The sequence below is a fragment of the Cynocephalus volans genome, chromosome 8 (assembly GCF_027409185.1).
Source record: "Cynocephalus volans isolate mCynVol1 chromosome 8, mCynVol1.pri, whole genome shotgun sequence".
NCBI lineage: Eukaryota > Metazoa > Chordata > Mammalia > Dermoptera > Cynocephalidae > Cynocephalus > Cynocephalus volans.
The window spans coordinates 142,558,631-142,578,035 of record NC_084467.1 but is presented as its reverse complement, the minus strand read 5'-3'; the positions used below and the strand labels follow the sequence as shown (position 1 = coordinate 142,578,035).

The 19,405-nt window shown below is 39.4% G+C and overlaps 1 protein-coding gene across 1 annotated transcript in view; it reads right to left on the bottom strand.

Annotated features, from left to right (window-relative positions):
* The window catches only part of LAMC1 (laminin subunit gamma 1), a 139,014-nt gene that overhangs the window by 16,580 nt on the left and 103,029 nt on the right, over positions 1 to 19,405 (bottom strand). The window contains exons 9-20 of the mRNA XM_063103683.1: positions 19,115 to 19,237; positions 18,838 to 19,027; positions 18,243 to 18,355; positions 15,019 to 15,240; positions 14,712 to 14,900; positions 9,881 to 10,126; positions 9,166 to 9,319; positions 8,457 to 8,599; positions 7,282 to 7,460; positions 6,095 to 6,251; positions 734 to 939; positions 212 to 291 (exon numbers count right to left, since the gene is read on the bottom strand). Of these exons, the coding sequence (XP_062959753.1) occupies positions 212 to 291; positions 734 to 939; positions 6,095 to 6,251; positions 7,282 to 7,460; positions 8,457 to 8,599; positions 9,166 to 9,319; positions 9,881 to 10,126; positions 14,712 to 14,900; positions 15,019 to 15,240; positions 18,243 to 18,355; positions 18,838 to 19,027; positions 19,115 to 19,237 (2,002 nt within the window). The remainder of the gene's footprint in view (positions 1 to 211; positions 292 to 733; positions 940 to 6,094; positions 6,252 to 7,281; positions 7,461 to 8,456; positions 8,600 to 9,165; positions 9,320 to 9,880; positions 10,127 to 14,711; positions 14,901 to 15,018; positions 15,241 to 18,242; positions 18,356 to 18,837; positions 19,028 to 19,114; positions 19,238 to 19,405) is intronic.

The following is a 19,405-nucleotide window of genomic DNA, read 5'->3' as shown; positions in this document are numbered from 1 at the left end:
TCAGATGTGCAGATATAATTTCTCTCCAAACCATCATATTCTAATATTCAAAGTGAACATTCTAATTTCAAAGTAAAAGGAAGGAAAGGGTACGCATACCATTTCAGAAAAGAGAGCAAACCTTGCACAAGGTGGGTGGGGACGGGACGGGACACATGACACAGCACGAAGGAAGTTCCAACTCAACCATTACACAGGGTCTGGACATTACCGTTCAGCGAGCTTTCGAGCCTCTTCTGCCAGGAGAGTCATGTTGTTTGGGTCCCCCGTAGACTCTGGCTGAGTGACTGACTGTAGAGAAAATAAAGCACTTAATCTTAAAAGGACTGAATTATTTAAATTTAATGAACCAAGTGTCAAAACTAAATTTTTACTAATGTTAGAGGGCAAAAAGAATGCCTCTTTCTTATTTTCAGAGATCTTTGCTTAATATCAGCACGCTTGATTTCAGATTATTTCTATTTCCAGTAAAAAATAAAGTAAGATTAAATTGCCTGGTGCAACAGAAGGAACAAAGCTACAGAAAGAACCCAGATGTCCCTTGGCTTTTATTCACTTTGTCATAACTGTTTCATTACAACTAAGACTAACATGGCTTTCTTGCTCCATATTTAGGGACAAATAAGAAGATGCAAGGAGTCAATTTAGTTGAAGAAGCACTGCCAGTCACACTCTTGCTACAAATTACCAAGGGACTCCTCCAACTCCACCTCAGACCTTCACAACCACTCACCACATTGGCAGCAGCAACTCTCGCTTTCTCAAGTTCTCTGGATGCAATTTCAATCAACTGCTCTGTGCTCTCCACTCGGGCACGTGCTTGTTCAGCCAAGTTTCCAGTCTCTTCAATGGTATTTCGTATATTCTGTAAGCGGCTAATTTGGCTGGACAGAGTGTTATTCACTCTCTGGAGGCGATCCATCAAATTTTGGTCTACATCTGAAATTGCATTGCAGAAGAAAATCTATAAATTATTTGATGGGGGACTTGCATGAAATCTGAGGAACTACATATCTTTACTCTTCCAAACGTAGCATCTTTCTGTAAGCCATCGGCAGAGCTGCTCAGCCTTCAGCATGCCTAGTAGTACCTTCACTATTCCATGCTTCACACTGTTCCCCAACTGTGTGCCTGTCTGTCCCTCTTGACTATGAACTCCTCTTTCTTACACATCACTATACCTTCAGTCTTATACACTGGTTGCTAAAGAGAAGACACCCATGGAACATTTGATGAAGGAAAGAGAGATTGATTTTGGTATTCCAGCACATGCTAGATTTAATCATAAATATACAATGTTGTCAAAAATGCTGCCAGCAGGCATAACACTACCTGACTTTAAACTATACTACAAAGCTATAATAACCAAAGCAGCATGGTACTAGCATAAAAACAGATACATGGATCAATGGAATAGAATAGAGAATCCAGAAATCAACCCATACACCTACAGCAATCTGATCTTTGACAAAGGCACCAAGTCTACACACTGAGAAAGAAACTGTCTCTTTAGCAAATGGTGCTGGGAAAACTGGATATCCAAATGCAGGAGAATGAAAATAGACCCATACCTATCACCATATACCAAAATCAACTCAAAATGGATTAAAGAATTAAATATACCCCCTGAAACAATAAAACTCCTTAAAGAAAACATAGGGGAAACACTCCAGGAAGTAGGATTGGGTACAGACTTCATGAATATGACCCCAAAGCACAGGCAACCAAGGAAAAATAAACAAATGGGATTATATCAAACTAAAAAGCTTCTGCACAGCAAAAGAACAATTAACAGAGTTAAAGGACAACCAACAGAGTGGGAGAAAATATTTACAAAATTTACATCTCACAAAGGATTAATATCCAGAATATACAAGGAATTCAAACAACTTTACAGCAAAAAACCAAGTAACCCAATTAAAAAATGGCCAAAAGAGCTGAATAGGCATTTCTCAAAGAAAGATATATAAATGGCCAACAGACACATGAAAAAATGCGTAACATCACTCAGCATTCAGGAAATGTAAGTCAAAACCACACTGAGATACCATCTCACTCCAGTTGGGATGGATAATATCCAAAACACTGAGAATGATAAATGCTGGTGAGGTTGCAGAGAAAATGGAACCCTCCTACACTGCTGGTGGGACGGAAAAATGATGCAGCCTTTATGGAAAATCGTTTGGAGGTTCCTCAAACAATTATAGATAGATCTACCATATGACCCAGCTATTCCACTGCTGAGAATATACCCAGAGGAATGGAAATCATCATGTCAAAGGGATACCTGTACTCCAGTGTTTATTGAAGCACTATTTACAATAGCCAAGAGTTGGAACCAGCTCAAATATCCATCATTAGATGAGTGGATACAGAAAATGTTGTATATGGACACAACGGAATTCTACTCTGCTATAAAAAAGAAAGAACTACTACCATTTGCAGCAACATGGATAGACTTAGAAAAACATACATTAAGGGAAATAAGTCAGGCACAGAAAAAGAAATACCACATGTTCTCACTTATTTGTTGGAGCTAAAAATAAATGAACACACAAACAAATGGGGGAGGGGCAGGGAACAAGACACAACAATCACAATTCCTTGAACTTGTTAGGACAAGTGAATGGATATGATGTTTGTGGGTGGGAAGGGGGAGAAGGAGGGGGGAGGGAGGAATCGGTAAAGGGACATGAAAATCAACTACACTGCATATGATAAAATGAATAAATAAATAAATAACCAGTTTAACCATTCCACTCACTTGCCACCTTCTGTGACAGTGTTTAAAATATATGAACCTCTAAAATTAAAAAAAAAAAAAAAAAATGCTGCCAGCCTGGAGAGCTGAGCATTTTCCAAAACTTGGGAAAAAAACCAGATTCAAACAGATCTTGAAGTATGGCAAATTAAACTCATTTTGTATTTTAAACTCTTGCTGCCATCTCCCCTGTATGCCAGCATATGTCCATGTAATTTCTTTCCAATTGATCTCTGCTTCTGAATAGTTCTTCAAATTGTTCTTTATTAATTATGCCCATTAAACTTAAACTTCATACTTGGGTCCTACTAAGCCAAAAGATAAATATTAGCCCATGTAAATATAACACTGTCATCATCATTATTATTTTATTTTGAGCAAACCCTGATTTAATTTTTTTTTTAATTTTAACATTTACTTAGCCATATTTGTGGGGTGCAGTGTGTTGTTTCAATACATGCACATACTGCACAATGATTGAAGCCTAACATTATTAATATTCTCACATCATGAGGTTATATTAATATATAAAAACCATTAAATAAGTTCTACACAAAACTGATTTGTTCTTATTTCAGTATGAAATAAGCATGCTGGGGTCTAAATTTTCTAAGGAATGTAAAAAAGATGAGAGGGCAAAGTTAAGACCAATAAAGATAAATACAGGTTTGGAAAACAGGAACTTGGGAGAAGGGCCACCAAATATATGTGGCAAAGGTGATGTACTGTACAGCTCTTGCCTAACTACTCCACACGGTTCTGCTTGAAGGATTCTGTAAACAATTATTCGGTATCTAAAGATTTTAAAGAAAATTAAAAAAACAAAAACAAGTTTAGATCATAGAAAATGATTTAAATTTCGGAGGGTTAAAAGCAGCCGGTGAGGTTATAAAAGCCCCTTCCCTTTAGACCTTCAAGAATGCAATAGATACTGATCTCTCTGTCCAGTTCTTTAGAGAAACAATAGTATCTGTAAAGAGAATAGATAACCTAAGTGGCAGGTTTACTTCAAATGCTTTCCAATTCTGTGTGTCTACTTGTAAGATCTAACTGCACCATATAATCTCTTTTCAAATCTGCAGAATAAATACAAATTTAAACTTCAAATGAATACTTAGAGGTGGCCTTAAAAGGTAAATCATGAAAACATTTTCATTCTTGGCTAGTTTGAACCTAAGCAGGAAAGGTCAGCCAAGGAACTCCACAACTCAGGTCTTAGAGGAAGCGAATTTTAACCCCAGCCCCACTATGACGTTCCCAGAGCTATCAGAAGTGTCGGCCTATTATGCTCCTGGCCTTTCAGGTGGTTCAAGGGGAGTTATGACGGCCATGGCTCCTATCAGAGCTTCCATCAAATAGAATCACCTGCTTAGGTGACATAGGAAAGTGTGGAGCAATTGCGGATGATGGGAGCCATACGTATCTGGGGCTGCACCAAGATGCTTGGAGCTTAGACAGGTGCCGATGCTGGCTGACCTTTCTTTTCCCTTAACCTATTCCCATGTCCTGGCTGTGTGCCAAACCCCAACTCTTGGTTGGACTGATTGACAATAATCCTGCATTCAATTTTTCTCTACATATGGCAAGACAAATATGAATTTGTTGTTTCAAAAAAATACATTAATGGAAAAAATGTGTGTCAAAAGTTGTTGCTGGAAAACGAACATCCAAAACATCCACTATTGTTTACATAGAACAGGAAAGGTTTAAATTCCTCTTTATCTACGTTTAAGACTTAAAACGTAACAACCACCACCAAAAAAACCAGCAAACTCAGAAAAATACCTAAAGTTAAATTAAGCTATTGACCCAATTTTTCTAATTTCTAAAAATTCATCCCATGGAACAGTTCCTAGACTCTCACATAAAAATAAAAAATACTGGCCCAAACTAGATAATACAATTACTTCCTTGTTAACTTCAATAATTTTACAAAATCAAAATTCCATATATTAGAGATATTTACAAGAAGAAATAAACGATCTATTTAGCTTTTGTTGACGTATACTCTGACAGGAAGTCTTCTCTATGTAACTCCAATGGATATGGATTCGTAAACTTAATAGTAAAGTTGATCGTTGCTGGGCCGACCCCGTGGCTCACTCAGGAGAGTGCGGTGCTGGTAGTGCCGAGGCCATGGGTTCGGATCCTATATAGGGATGTCCGGTGCGCTCACTGGCTGAGCGTGGTGCTGACCACACTGTGTGCTGAGGGTTGCGATCCCCTTACCGGTCAAAAAAAAAAAGTTGATCATTGCTGTTTCAAGTATACTAATTTTAATGCACGTTTACTCTGTGTATCTGTGAACACTTTGGAGCTTAGACAGGTACATTTCAATGATGGAAAGCCCCCAAACAAATACCACCTCAGCCCAGTGGTGAGCACTTTGATGGCATGAGCAGTGTCTCATTCATCTTTTCATGACTAGTGTTTAGCACAATGCCTGGCATGCTACAGATACTCAGTAAAAGTAGAAAAGGAGTTCTCCACATTTAGAAGAAAAGCTTAATTCACAGAGTAAGAAATAAAAATAAAATATTAAAGTGACTTAAAAAGCAAGTACATTATTTAAAATAACTTTTTTAAATTTCAAAAATTTTAAAACTGTCTTTTAAACTCAATAAAGTATTTTAAAATAAATTATTCTCTAAATCTTAAGTAAATCTCTTCTGTGCTTATTATCAGTATCATCAGGTAATGTGCACAGAACTGATCTAATTACAAAGGACCTTAAAAATAAACATAACATATAAGACATTTACATAATATTATTAGCACATTTGTTTGCTAATTAGACAGAAAATTTCATAAGTAGGCACTAATGTCTAATGTTTATTTTCACAAATACCAAGTGTTGTACATTTTGTAGCTAGATCTTCAGTCAATACGTGAAGACCACAATTTTTTTTGAGAGTTCTTTCAAAGGAAATAAAGCAGTGCATAAAATAAACTCTTACTTGCCAGAATGACAGAAAATCAAAGTTCAAATTTTCTACTTAAAAATAATGCTCATCAAAAATGCATGTGTTCAGTGACTCTTTAAGCTATTTTAAGACACCTTGTAGTGGAACAGAATTATAAAATGCTTGAAATTCGAACATCTGAGTTTTTGATATGTTGGAAAATTACCTTATGCTTACTATATTTTGAAGCATTAAGTTGATAAGTTATGTTTTTGACATACTGTTTAAAAAATAGAATGATTCATATCCTACAAGTAGTTTAAAAATTGAAAAAGAACTTTTAAAACCATCCTAATTACCCTTGAATTAGGAGCCACATCTAAAGATGGGTCCATCTCACAGAAGTTACCCATGGTTTAATCATGTGTACCTTTGATATCCTGGGCCTCACGAAGGAGGTCCATAACCTCTCTCTCTGCTTGCTTTAGTCTATCCTCAAAGGCTTGATCTGTCACCATCTCATCCCCAGTTCCAAGGTTTGCAATGAGACTCTCTAATTCCTGGAGTTTCACTCGATGTTCAGCCACCTATACATAATGAAGGAAGAAAAGAGAAAGGTGGGACACAATTACTCTGAAGAACTCCACTGCACTTCCTGCAGGAATCACAGGGGTGCTCAAATATATGTAGGTCTACACACTACATGGATGTCTACTTTTAAACAGATGGCATGGGTAGTTTTCTTTATTTCTGCGGCTTCAAAAGAAAACTTGCAGGACCATTCCTGGGATTTTAAACACTGCATGCTGACGACTCTTCAGTTCTGACTACTTCCTTGAGTGTTAGGTTACTTCTTAATATCTCCACTTAGCTGTCTGATAGGAACCTCAAATTTAACATCCAAAATTATGCCTCTTAAATCTGTTCTGAGTTTTCTCCATCTTAGTAAATAGAACTACCATAAGGAAAAAACTCAAGGCCCATCTTTGATTCTTCTCTTTCCTTGTCCTGCTGCCAAACATGTATATTTATCCGATCCAGTCGAGGCTTTCCCTCTTTCCCCATTCCTAATCATCATTCTTCACATAGCAGTCAGAGTGCTCCCCTTAAAATATAAACTGGATATCACAGCTTATAATAGTTTCTCTAACACATTCCCATTGAATTTGGGATAAAATCTTACTATGGTCAACATAGTCCTATATAACCTGTCCCTACCAACCTCTCCAGTCTTATCACAAACCCCCTTCTCCTCACTTAGAAGACTCAGTCACTCTCCAGCTTCAAGGCCTCTGCACACTTTCTGCCTGCAGCAACCTACCCACTCCTTCCTATCCGTAAGATCTCACCTTAAATGAATTTCTTTCAAGAAGCCTTACATAAAGCAGTTTCCCCCAATTATTCTCCATTTGTATTCTTTCTGGCACTTCTCTCAGTATTTCTTTTATTTATTTACTTAACTTTTATTATTTGCCTTCCAATTGGAACCTAAGTCTTTAGAAGAGGAACAAGTCTATCTTGTTCACATTTTTTCTCTAGAGCTTACTGTACAGGAATGTCCATGCAGTGCTTGCTGAGTGAACGAATGAATGGATGCATGCACTGCTGGCAGCTTACCTTATCCTTCACTAGCCGGTAACAAGCCGGACATTCCTGGCAGCCAGGCCAAGACCGATTGTAGAAATAGTTCTCTTCACACTGGTCACAGCGATTTCCCACAAAGCCTTCTTTGCACTCACAGCGACCGTTGTCTTTGCACTGGAGTGAAAGAGACCCCTCAGGATGACAGTCACAGGCTGCAGAATAAGGGGGAGATAGTGCATAAGAAGAAAAACACGGAAGAGTGCACCTTTCTTTTTTTATTTATAACTCAGACTGACATTAATAAGCTGACTGTACTACCACTGTAAGTAGTCACTTTCTTTTTTAAGGCCTACTTATGAGACCTTCATGGTTAACTTTGCTTAGCAGAGAAGAAAAACATTTTTAAAGCAAAAATAAGTGTTAAGAGAAAATGTGCATCCTTTGGAGCACCGTTCATGTTACTTAATAATTATAGAAATTAGTCTATTAAACTAATCAGTGCCCTTTTTATGCACTTCAAGAATTCATCTCTACCTTCATCTCTCTATTGTTTAATATTTCTGTAAGAAACTAGAAAACCCAAAGGCTAATGCTTCTTTTGCATTATTTTATAGTTTGTTTACTCACTTTGTTCTCTGAACTGAGTCAATGACTTATGCTACATTACACAGGAGAAACGAAGGAATTCAGAGAGCAAAACACCAAACTGTTCTGAGGCCTAATTCCAGGCAAGTGTTTATGCCAAGGAGAAGCAGATGTTTATATGTAACCGTACCAAAAGGGCCCCAAGGGCGGGAAGCAAATGCAGCCAGTAAGTCAACAAGCACATTGTGAACAGAATCCTTCACTGTTTCATTATCTGCACTGGGAATGTGATCAATAAAATAAATTTCATTAGGTACAGTGGGAAAGTTTAGTAATCAAAGAGAGACTTTTCTTTGGAAAAGTAAAAAATTGGGAAAAGGAAGAATCAGAAACACTATAAAAGAAAACATAAATAAGGTGGTTGCAAAGGAACCAGAGAAGCCCTCGATCTCCAGAGATTTAGAAAAGGAGAATATTCACCAAATAAAGCATCTACGATGACTCAGATACAGCCCTGACTACAAGCCAGGTGGCTAGACTGAGGTGGTCCAAGTCCTTTCTGGACTTAAGGCGTTAACTGGCATTAGGGGAGACACAGAGTGTATGACACCAATGCCCCTTACGTTTGCAGCCTTCAGGTCCAAACCCAAAGTGGTTGACCTCACAGCGCTCACAATGCTGACCAGTGATGCCAGGCTGGCATTCACACTGGCCAGTGCGGATGTCACACTGCCCATTGGTGGAACCCAGAGCATGGCAGTCGCACCTGAAAACAAACACAAGACATTTCTCAGGTAAGAAAAATACATATTATGCAAAAACTTTGGTTTTTCTCTTCAGCATAGTCTGGATGTCATTTGAAACAGGAAACTATGTTTAAACGTATGTTTAGGATTATGAAGACCAAATATTAAGGGGGGCTCAAGTAATTTTTATGAGTTCTGTTCAGAACTTCTTTTTCTTACCTAATTGCTACCAGTGACTCTCCAACCTGGCAACAGATCAGCACTAACCAGGAATTCTGGAAATAGGAATTCTCAGGTTGCAACCCTGGAAGTTCTGATTTTAAGCATCTTGGAAAGAACCTTATAATTTGTATTTTTAAAATGTTGTTCAGATGATTCTGACACAGCTGGGGCCACTGGGCTCCACTCCTTTCTCTCATTAGCTTAATTACAATTCTCCAGCATTGCCCCAACAGGGTGCCTTGCCTATTTTAGGCACTCAATTCCTGAACAAAGTCAAGCCAACTATTAAATATAACTTATAAAAATTCATTACTTCTGACACAAAAAGCAAAAATTACTTTCACCAAAGGCATGGATGGCTCACCTCTCACAGCCTTGCCCGCTGTGCAGGTTGTAGGATCCAGGGTCACAAGCTCCGCAGTCCCGGCCAGTTACGTGCGGCAGACACTCGCACTGCCCAGTCACGGGGTTACAGCTGCTCTGCTGTTTCACTGTCCCATAGGGATTGCAACCGCAGGCTAAGGCAGGGAGACAGAGACAGCAAAAGATACAGTCACCTGAAGGAAATACTAACATATAAACAATTCAAATAGATTCTTTAGACTCATGTTGTCTGATCCTGTAGCCACTGGTCACATGCGGCTATTGAGCACTTGAAGTGTGACTAGCTAGTCTGAATTGAGATGTGCTATAAATGTGAAATACATACTGGATTTTGAAGACTTAGTGTGAATAAAAGAACATATATTTCATTAATAATTTTGTATTGATAATCTATTAAAATGATAATATGCTGACTATATTAAATAAAATACAAAAGGCCTTCAAAAAGTTCATGGAAAGATTTGTATTATCTTTTAATTCCATTTTTTCCACGAACTTTTTGAAGTACCCTTGTATAGTAAATATAATTTTGCTTGTTTCAACTAGGAAATTTTAAATTATGTAAGTGGTTTGCACTGTATTTCTACTGGACAGTGCTGCATCAGACCAAACAACCGTAAGTATTTAGAGATACACAATGAATTCTCAGAATAAAGGAATATAATTGTGACAGAATCTGACCAATGGCTGATTACCTCTGCATTTGTCTGCTGGATTGGGAGCCAGGGGATTTCCAAAAAATCCATCTTTGCACCGGTCACAATAGAAGCCTGCAGTGTTATAGATGCATTTCAGGCATTCTCCTGTCAAACGATTGCAATTTCCAACTGCATTGGGATCGACATTGTCATTGCACTGGCACAGGCGGCAAAGCCTCACAGGACCGTTTCTACCCAGAGGGTCTCCAAAGTAGCCATCGTCACAGAGCTCACACCTCTTACCTGGGGATGAGACAATCTAACGTTATGAAAGGTCTGTCTTAGACATTTCTGGTGCTAGTTTACCCTCGGTTACAAATAGCAAGGCACGGTGCAGCAGAGGACTTGGCTGCAGTCCTGGCAGTGGGCCAGAACAGCAGAGTGACCTTGAGCACATCTCTATTTCCTCATTAGAAAGGAAGCACCTGGCTTGCCTACTTCACTTCAATTGTTCTGAGGATCAACCAAAATCATGTATTAAAAGTGCTTTGTAAATGAGTCAGGCCCAAGATTTAGTAACTTCTCCAGGCCCAAGGGATGGCACATTCATTTATGTCTGTTTTGGCTGATGATATTAAAAAAGACGAAGTGCCACTTTTGATACCATAAGTTTCCCATACAACCGTGTAAACAGGATCATTCTCTTAATATATAAAAGGCATGTACTAATCCTTCCCGAGCAGTGCCAAATAGTACAGAATCAGAACTTGTTAGAAGAAAACTGAGAAATCATCAATTACCACCTGCTTCTATCACAGCTAAGGGAACACAGAGGTGAAGTAACTTGTCCACAACCAAATAACCGACAGGAAGAGAGGCAGAGCTAGAATCAGGGCTCTTTCCAACACACTAAGCTCATTGCTCTTCATCCTTCCTTTTCCGCTTTCCTGACATCATTAGCTTATGTTGGGCTTTAATATCTTTGTAGCCAATAGGGCCTGATTTTGCATAAAACTTGTGGAGAATCAGAAGTCTGATCATTTATTCAGTAAACAAACATTTACTGAGTATCTACTATATACCAATACTATTCTAGGTGGTCACGATGATATGAACAAGGTGGACAAGGACTTTGGTCTCTATGCTGCAGTTTGGGGAGACCTGTACACAGACATACAAATAAATGAGATTACTTCAGAAAGGGATAAGCATAAAAAAGATAAACAGAGCAACAGGACAGAATGATAGAGTGAGGGTGGGGGCTAGTTTGGACTGGGTGGTTGGAGAAAGCCTTTGTAAGGAGCAGACACTGGGATGACCATAGGAAGACAGAGAAGAAACCAGCCATGATAACATCCAAAGGAAGAATGTTTCAGAAAAAAAAGATGAGCTGTAGCAGGAGTAAGAACTAATCCATGTAGGACCATGCAGGTCACAGTAAGAAATGTGAATTTAAATTTAAGTGTAATGAGAAGCTGTTGGAGGGGTTTAGAAGTGATGTGAGCTGATTTACATTTTAAAAGGATTATTCTGGCTTCTATGTGGAGAATGGATCATAGAGCAGCAGGTAAAGCAGGGAGACCAATCAGGCAATTCCAGGTGCAAGATGACCGTGGTTTGAACCAGGCTGGTGGCAGTGCAGGTGGTAAAAAGTGGTTAGATTTGAGACAGAATCAATGAGATTTGTTGACTGATTGTTGCTGGGAAATGAAAGAAAGAAGAATGAAGTATAAGCCCTAGGACTGTAGCCTGAGCAGCTAGGTTGATAGTCGTATATTTACTGAGATGAACAATACCGGGAAAGAACAGCATTGGGGTTGGAGAAAAGGGAAGAAATGAAAGATTTAGCTTGGATTTGCTCAAACTTGAGATTCCTTTAGCTATATGAATAAAGCTCACAACAGAAAATAGTTGGCACATTCAAATTAGCATGCTTGAGAAGAGTCTAATAAAGGGACTATTTATAGAAGTATGGGCGGAGTGCAGGGAAACCACAAGGAGAGTGTAGTATATGGAATAGGCTCCATCACCTGGGCCTCAAGGGGTGGGTAGAGGGAGCAGTCACCAGAACCTAACATTAGAAAGAGCTGTTTGGAGAAGGCCTCATGCCAGGAGGCCTTTGATGTGGGGTCACCGACGCAGAGGACCCCCCAGATAGGAGGCCTTAGCAATAAACACTCTGACCTCACCCTGCTCCTTCTGTCTCCTGGTATGTGCTGCCTGCTGTCAGAACTAAGAAGGAGGTTGGCGGGTGATGTAGTGTAACAGGTCTCATCAGGGTGGAAAAGGTACAGAGTGGACACAGAGGGGCAAGTGGAACCCAAGTGGATGGCAAGTAGGTAGCTGGTGCTCAGGAGAGAGAGGTCAGGGCAGAAGACACAGATTTTGCAGTCATAGGCAGAGAGGGGCTTTGAAGCCTAAAGGTGAGATTTGATCACCCAAGGGAGACTGCAGATCACGCTGACATCAAAGTCCATGGCTGAGAAACAGAAGCAATTAAAGAATGCCCACTGGAAGAGAGGTAGAAGGAAAACAAGGACGGTGAAGTGCCACAGAAGGCAAGAGCAGAAGACATGAGGAGTAAAGAGAACAGTCAACAGTCTCCAGTGTTGCTGAGAGATTGGGTAAGAGGACTGACAGCTGACTACTGGACTTGACAAACGGAGATCACTGATAAGATGAACAGAAAATGTGGTTTTGGGTGGGGCGGGAGGGGAAGAAATAGGATGTTAGAGAAGATGAGAAGCTAGGGACGCTCCTGGTCTCTGATGTAAACAGCTGCCAGACTCTCACCCAAGATCCATCTACAGATTAGGATGAAAGCAGCATTTCATTTATGCTTTTTCATCAGATAATTTAGCTATTCTACGTATGATCTGTATTTTAAAAGTTTTGAAACCTGTTTTGAATAAAACGTAATAAAATTAAAATCTAGTTGGAAAAGCTAAAACAGAGCTATATGGTAGCCCGTGGAAAACTCACTCCAAAATATCCTTTGGCAGCTATAGCTAGTCTACTCTTCTGCTTTAAACTCTAGGATCTAGGTCCTAAGCCTGGGTGCACGACTTATATGACTGTGGGCAAGAGATATACTCTTTCTTGTCCTAGTTTTCCTTATCTTCTCCCCACCTCACCTCCACTGGGAGAGGCATCCCCCTTTCTTCTCCTTTAGTACTCCTGTGCACATTCTTTTATCTGAACTAACCATCCCTTATTCATCTTTGTATTTCCAAAGATGTGCATTCAAATTGGTTGTAAAAAAAAAGATTACCACCACTACTTTACCTCAAAAGACTTTAAAGATTTTAAATTAAATTTTAAATTAAGATTTTAGAGTAATCTTTTTAAAGATTAAATTACATGTAAAAGCATAACATGCATGAAGATCTCAGTGATTATCGGTCATTACTCAGTCTTTGATAGTCTTCTAAATGAGCCACATCTCACCTCACATCTGCAATCTCTATTCATTTATCCAGCAAATATTTGCATTAATTCAATGTATATCTTTGCCTAACTCTGTTCAGAGTGTTGGGGTTGCAAAAGTGAATAACACAAAGTCCCTGCTCTTACGGTGCTTAAACCCGGGGTGAACGAGTGGAGGCACAATACAGACAATAAACAAATGAATAAACATAAAATGCCAAGTGGTTAAAAAAAGTGCTATGAAAAAAGCTAAAGCAGGCTATAGGGATAAAGAGTGATGGCATTACCCTTTTACAGGGTCTGTGCTGTTTTTCATATAGCCCACTACACCCTAATTAATATCCTCAAGAATTGCTATACGGCATTCCCTTCAAGCCAGGTGATAACTAACAAAACAAATGTGTGAGGGACATCTTGTGAGTGACTGATATGTTTATAACATTTTCTAAGATCTCCTGTATTATACTTCACCTTTCCATTAAGTATCCCAAATAATCTCAATTCCCCATTTGTGTTTACTGATTTAGTATGGACATGAGGATGTCAGCTTAATTGCTTAGCATTACAGTTGCGGTCTACCCAAAGAAACAACAACAGTTTAAAGGGATCTCTCAGAGTAAGTTCTTCTAAGAGCAGATATTGCAGGTGGGAATACTATATGCTATGGCAACAGGGTCAGGGGCCCTAATAATCTGGGGTAGGAAGGTGGGGAGCGATCACTGAAGAAAGCCTTCCTGGAAGTGATGTTTCAACTCAACCCCACAGAATAGACAGGAGTTGGCCAAGAAACCTGAGGTTTGGGGAGGAGAAAATGGGGTAAATTAGTGTGGAGAAAGAACAGCTGACAGCAGACCAAAGAGTTTGGTACATTTGAGAGACTAAAAGAGAAGCTCAGAAGGGCTGGAGCAGAAGAGTGTGGTGCAAGGGTGAGTGGTGGGGAATGAAGCCGGAGAAGTCTCTGTGTGTGAGAATCTGCTGGGCCACTGTTCAAAAAACAAACAAGAAAAAAAGCAGGGAAGAGTCAGAAATACGAAACTCTACACTAATTTCCATTCCTTATTCCTTATTTCAACCCAGACCGCCTGGGTTGAAATCCCAGGTCAACCAATGACCTAGTTATGCAGCCTTGGAAATGTTAACTGTGCCTCAGTTTTCTTAGCTGTAACATGGGAGTAATAGAACTTACCTCATAGGGTTGTGAGGATTAATGAGGCACTACATGTGAAGTAATTAAAGTAGTCCTTGACCATAAGTACTCAATACATGCTGGCTATCATTAGTCATCTATCTGATATGCACTTTATGAATGCATAATTAACCTGTTTCCTACAAAACTTCTGCCTACTAGGAAAACCATAATCATTGAACCAAACAAAAAAATTTTTAAAGATCCCAAGGCCCTTCTTCCCCAGGTCGTTTTATTGGATGGAACACTGAAAGCAGATGGAAGGAGCAGACTTACCAGTGGTGCCAGTAGGACAATTGGTGCACACCACCTCCTTTGTCTTGGGGACAACAGCACAACTTGAGCCCCCAGGACATGGACAGGGTTGGCAATCAGAGGAGGTGCCCATGGTTGAATCTCCATAGTACCCATCACTACACTTCTCACAGTGGGGGCCAGCCGTATTGTCTCTGCAGTTACAAACACCTATGTGGAGAGGAGGTGCGAAAAAACCGGCAAGTGTACAAGTAAATAAGACAATGAGCACTTCCTACCCAACTGCTAAACAGAAGTTAGGTCCAGCAGTTACCAAAGATCATCTCACCTGTCTCAGGGTCACAGGTCTCGCTGTGTCCACTGCAGGTACAAAGCACACATGGACTATATGGGCCAAGACTCGGAGTTTCTCTCCTGTAACCTGAGAGGCACATCTCACAAAACTGCCCTCCATATCCCACAGGACAGGTGCAGGACTCCACCCAAGTTGCAGGGACCCCAGGCCCAGGACGAGCACTTGTCAGAGTGACATCATCCAAATATCCAGCACCTGTGTATTGTATGGAAAAAAGAGTCACTGAACTGTCTTCCAGTTATCCAAAATTTGTGAAAAGTCAATAATGCTGAAGAGTAACCAGACCCCAAATTCCAGAGAAAATCATTCATTAGCTTAATCGATCCACTGGAGAAGATAATTAGAAAATAGGATTTATAACAATCGTGGTATTGGGTGCTAAGTATCTAGTGTGGTGGTATAATAAACTTAAATTTTTAAACACACACACAGCCAGACTTGCTGGATTTTATAGTTCTCCCAATCACCAATGTGAAAAATGAAAAGCAATGGACAATCATTTGGGGCAAGAAGAGATATGAGCAAGAGTGTAGGGGAAAAGAAGAGTGTAAGTCTGTAGCCATTAAGCAGTGTTTCTGTTCTTTTGCCACAAAAGCAGGCACGGACTGGAGTTCAAAGATAAGAAAGAAGAGAAAGCAGCTGTCAACAGGTAATACTCAGGTTATATATTTTTTTGCCTTCCATAAAACAGCAAAAACTAATAAATAAGTCCTAAGACCCAAGGCTATTTTGACAAGTATGCAATTATCCTAAAGTTGTTATGCCATATGTCATAATGGTGTCCCATTTCTATAAGAAAATCAAAATAGAGGAAACCTTATATTGGCTTAGACCAATGTTCATCCAATCCAGTGGTGCCCTTGATAGCATCAGCAGCAACATTCTATGGGAGAGGTGGGCCTTGATAGTATCATCATATTTCCCTTTAATTTTCATTCCACTTGAGTCTTTTGCATTCTTATGCTTAAAGTGTATTTTTCCCATGTTATGAAATATCACTTGTTGTTTATATAATTCATTTGTTTTTGCTTTTGTTTTGGGGCAGCTGGCCGGTGTGGGGATCCGAACCCTTGACCTTGGGTTTCAAGACTGTACTCTAAGCAACTCAGCTAACTGGCCAGCCCCTATGTAATTCATTTGGAAATCGACCACATAAGGCAGAAGGACATGTCTTCTATTTCTGCCCTGAACTAACTTAACTTTTAATATGTTTCTGTTTTTTCCCCAGTTAGATCATGAGATATGTCTCCAGTTGTTAATGTGCTTCCTATTGTAAACATTCATAAGTCTCCCATATGAAAAATACTTTCTTCAATCTTGTTCCTATTCTCAAATTACAGTCTATCTCTTTTTCCTTCCTTTACAGCCAAGCTCCTTAAAAGAATACTCTTACATATATATGTATGAAAACATCAGACTGGACCCCATAACTAGGTACAATGCATTAATTAAAATTTTTTAAAAAGAATATTCTTTATCTTCTTCACTTTCAAACTACTTCAAAGCACTGAGATTTAACTTCAGTTTTAACATATTTTTTTTAAAAAAAAACAAAACTCACCAATGATTCCTTAATCATCCAATCCAAAAATCCAACGGTGCTGTCTTCCTAAACCTGTTAATTGTTCTCCTCCTCAAAATTCTTTTCCTCCCTTGGGTCTCAGGGCATGGACCTTAACTAACTCTTTCCAGAATTACATCCTCTTTCTCTATATATCCTGTCATATTCCCAAGTTTATAAGTACTGCTCATATGTTGACAACCTTCTAAATCTAGACCTCTACTCCTACCCTCTTCCTACGCCCCAGATCCACATCTCTAACTACATAACCACTTTTTCATGGATATTCATGCAGGCATCTCAAAAATCAACACACTCAAGTTGCTGAAGCCACGCCCAATACCACCCCATCACTTTGATTCCACCCCCCACGAAGAGCTTTATCTTGCCACAGAAAAAGGTCCTCAGTTAAAAAAAAATTTAAAAGAAAAAAATTTAAAAGACATATTTTTAAAGCCTTACCTACCTGGGCACACTGCCAGCGCCTCAGGGCCCCGCCTGGGGGCTCAGGGCATCAAGCCGGGGACCAGACCCCAGCCCCACCTGCCACCCACAAACAGGAATACCTCCAGCACCTCGGGGCCCACCTGGGGACCTGGGGCATGGAGCCAGAGACCGGACCCACCCACAACCAGGCAAACCACCAGCACCAAGGAGCATGCCAAAAACATCACCTCCATGTGGGTGGACCACCACAGCCACCACAGTAACCATGGCTGCCGTGAAAGCGGCTAGATGTCACAACCACCACACAAATGGTCCACCAGCCACTGGAGTGCATTGACACAAGGAAAGTCACCAGCAGAGACCAAAGAAAAGAAGAGGATGTCTCTCTCCACAAAGCCCACCCCAGAGTGACAGAAGCATCTGCTCTATGATAATACTGGGGGACCTGAACACACCCTTCAGCATTGGACAGATCATCTAGGCAACAAATCAACAGAGTAACCATTACTCTTTCAGAGGGAGAGAAGAAAACTAGGGTTATGAGTGGTGGGATGGGGGAAGAAGAGGGGAATAGGGAGAGATTGGACAAGGAGCATAAAGAATAAGTACAATTTGTAACAATATACATACTAGTAATATTGATTTGATCAACATATGTTAACATTGAATCCCAAAAATATGTATAATCAATTATGATTCAATAAAAAATAAATATTTTAAAAGAAAAAATTTAAAGACATTATTTTTAAAGGCTTACCTAAAATTACAAATTTTCGCTGAATGATTTATAATTTTTGATAATTTAGCCAATGATTCAAAGGGCTGGAAAATTACATGACAGTATATAAAAAGAAATGAAGGTTAAAGAACTTGAGCCACTAAAATTATAATTAGGCTTTTTAAAAAATCTATTTATATAAAATGTGACCTCAGTTGGCTTATCAGTTATAAAACAATACTATTTACTAATTTTGGCAAAATTTTTCCAGGTCTTTGAAAGTTGTTAAAAAATGCATTATTTTTATATATAATCTATGTGCTAATATATTTACGAATATTATAATGTCGTAATTTATACCACTTCTTTAGGATCAGTGTTACAGTATTAGGAGAGATACACTTTTGCATTATCATGGATCCTTCTACCTAATCACCTTCTTAAACTCTCTCAAATTATATCATAACTTACTTCTCTCACTATATGTCCCACGGATCTTGATAGAGGTCAAATTGTTTAGGAGTCTCTGAAATTCAAAAGGGGTAAGAGTAGGCCTCCAAGGGTAATCTGTTGCTTCATGGAGCCTGGAGAGAAAGAAAGGGCCACATTAACTTCTTTAAGGATAACCATCGGTGCTGGGAAAGCATTTCTTATTCATTTATGCCACCAACAATGCAATGCTCTGACAATCTAACCAAATCAGAAATGAGACTGTTGGTTTGACAGTACAATTGGAAATGATAAAGTTAAACAAATGAAGGCTCTCTTTCATAAAGTCACCTTGATAATCCAGAAGTTTGTCTTTAACATGCACCTCAATGCCAGAGAAGTTTAAATAAAGAAAACACTTCACAATGTTGGTCAAGTCCAATCTTACAAATTTATGAGAAATTGGTCAAAGGACACAAAGAATGATTATGTATTATAATGATGAATAAGCTAACTGTTCTGACTTGACCATCACACATTGTAGAACTATTGATAGTCAACTTTGTACTCCTTGAATATATATAATCAATTACGCTTCAATAAAAACTAAATTTAAAAAAAAAGAAGGCTGTCTTACCTGAACACATACTTCACAGTGGTCTCACTTGGATAGGAATTGCCCTGAGCGATCAAAGGCACGGATACTCTTAAGCCAGCTCCCTCAAGCACAAGGTCTTCCGCAGAGAGGCGGGTATCTCGCCTGTCCACTCTAAACGTGAAGGAGAGGTTCTGACCATAACTCAACATCTGCTTGCCCAAGAACTTTGCTGGAACGCAGACACAATGGTGGGCAAGAATGTTAGAAGGAGGCTGAACAGAAGCACACAGCAAGTCAGACTGCTAGCCTTACTTACCGGGGGCAACGAAGTACCTAGGAAAGTAGCTATCTGAAATCACAGCAATATCTTGCCTCTCAGAGGACCACTGGAGAGATGCTTCAGAGCCATCCCTCTGTTCCACACGCCACCCATCTTCATCTGCAGGCAGAGAATAAAACATGAGCAAACAGCCTGAGTTCAGGTCCTCTATATTCCACAAAAATGCATAAGACCACACCTTGTATGAAGTCATCAATAAACTTTCTTGAATAAATGGATTCTACAACAATACCTATCTGTGCTATATTCCTCAAGCTATATTTTGCT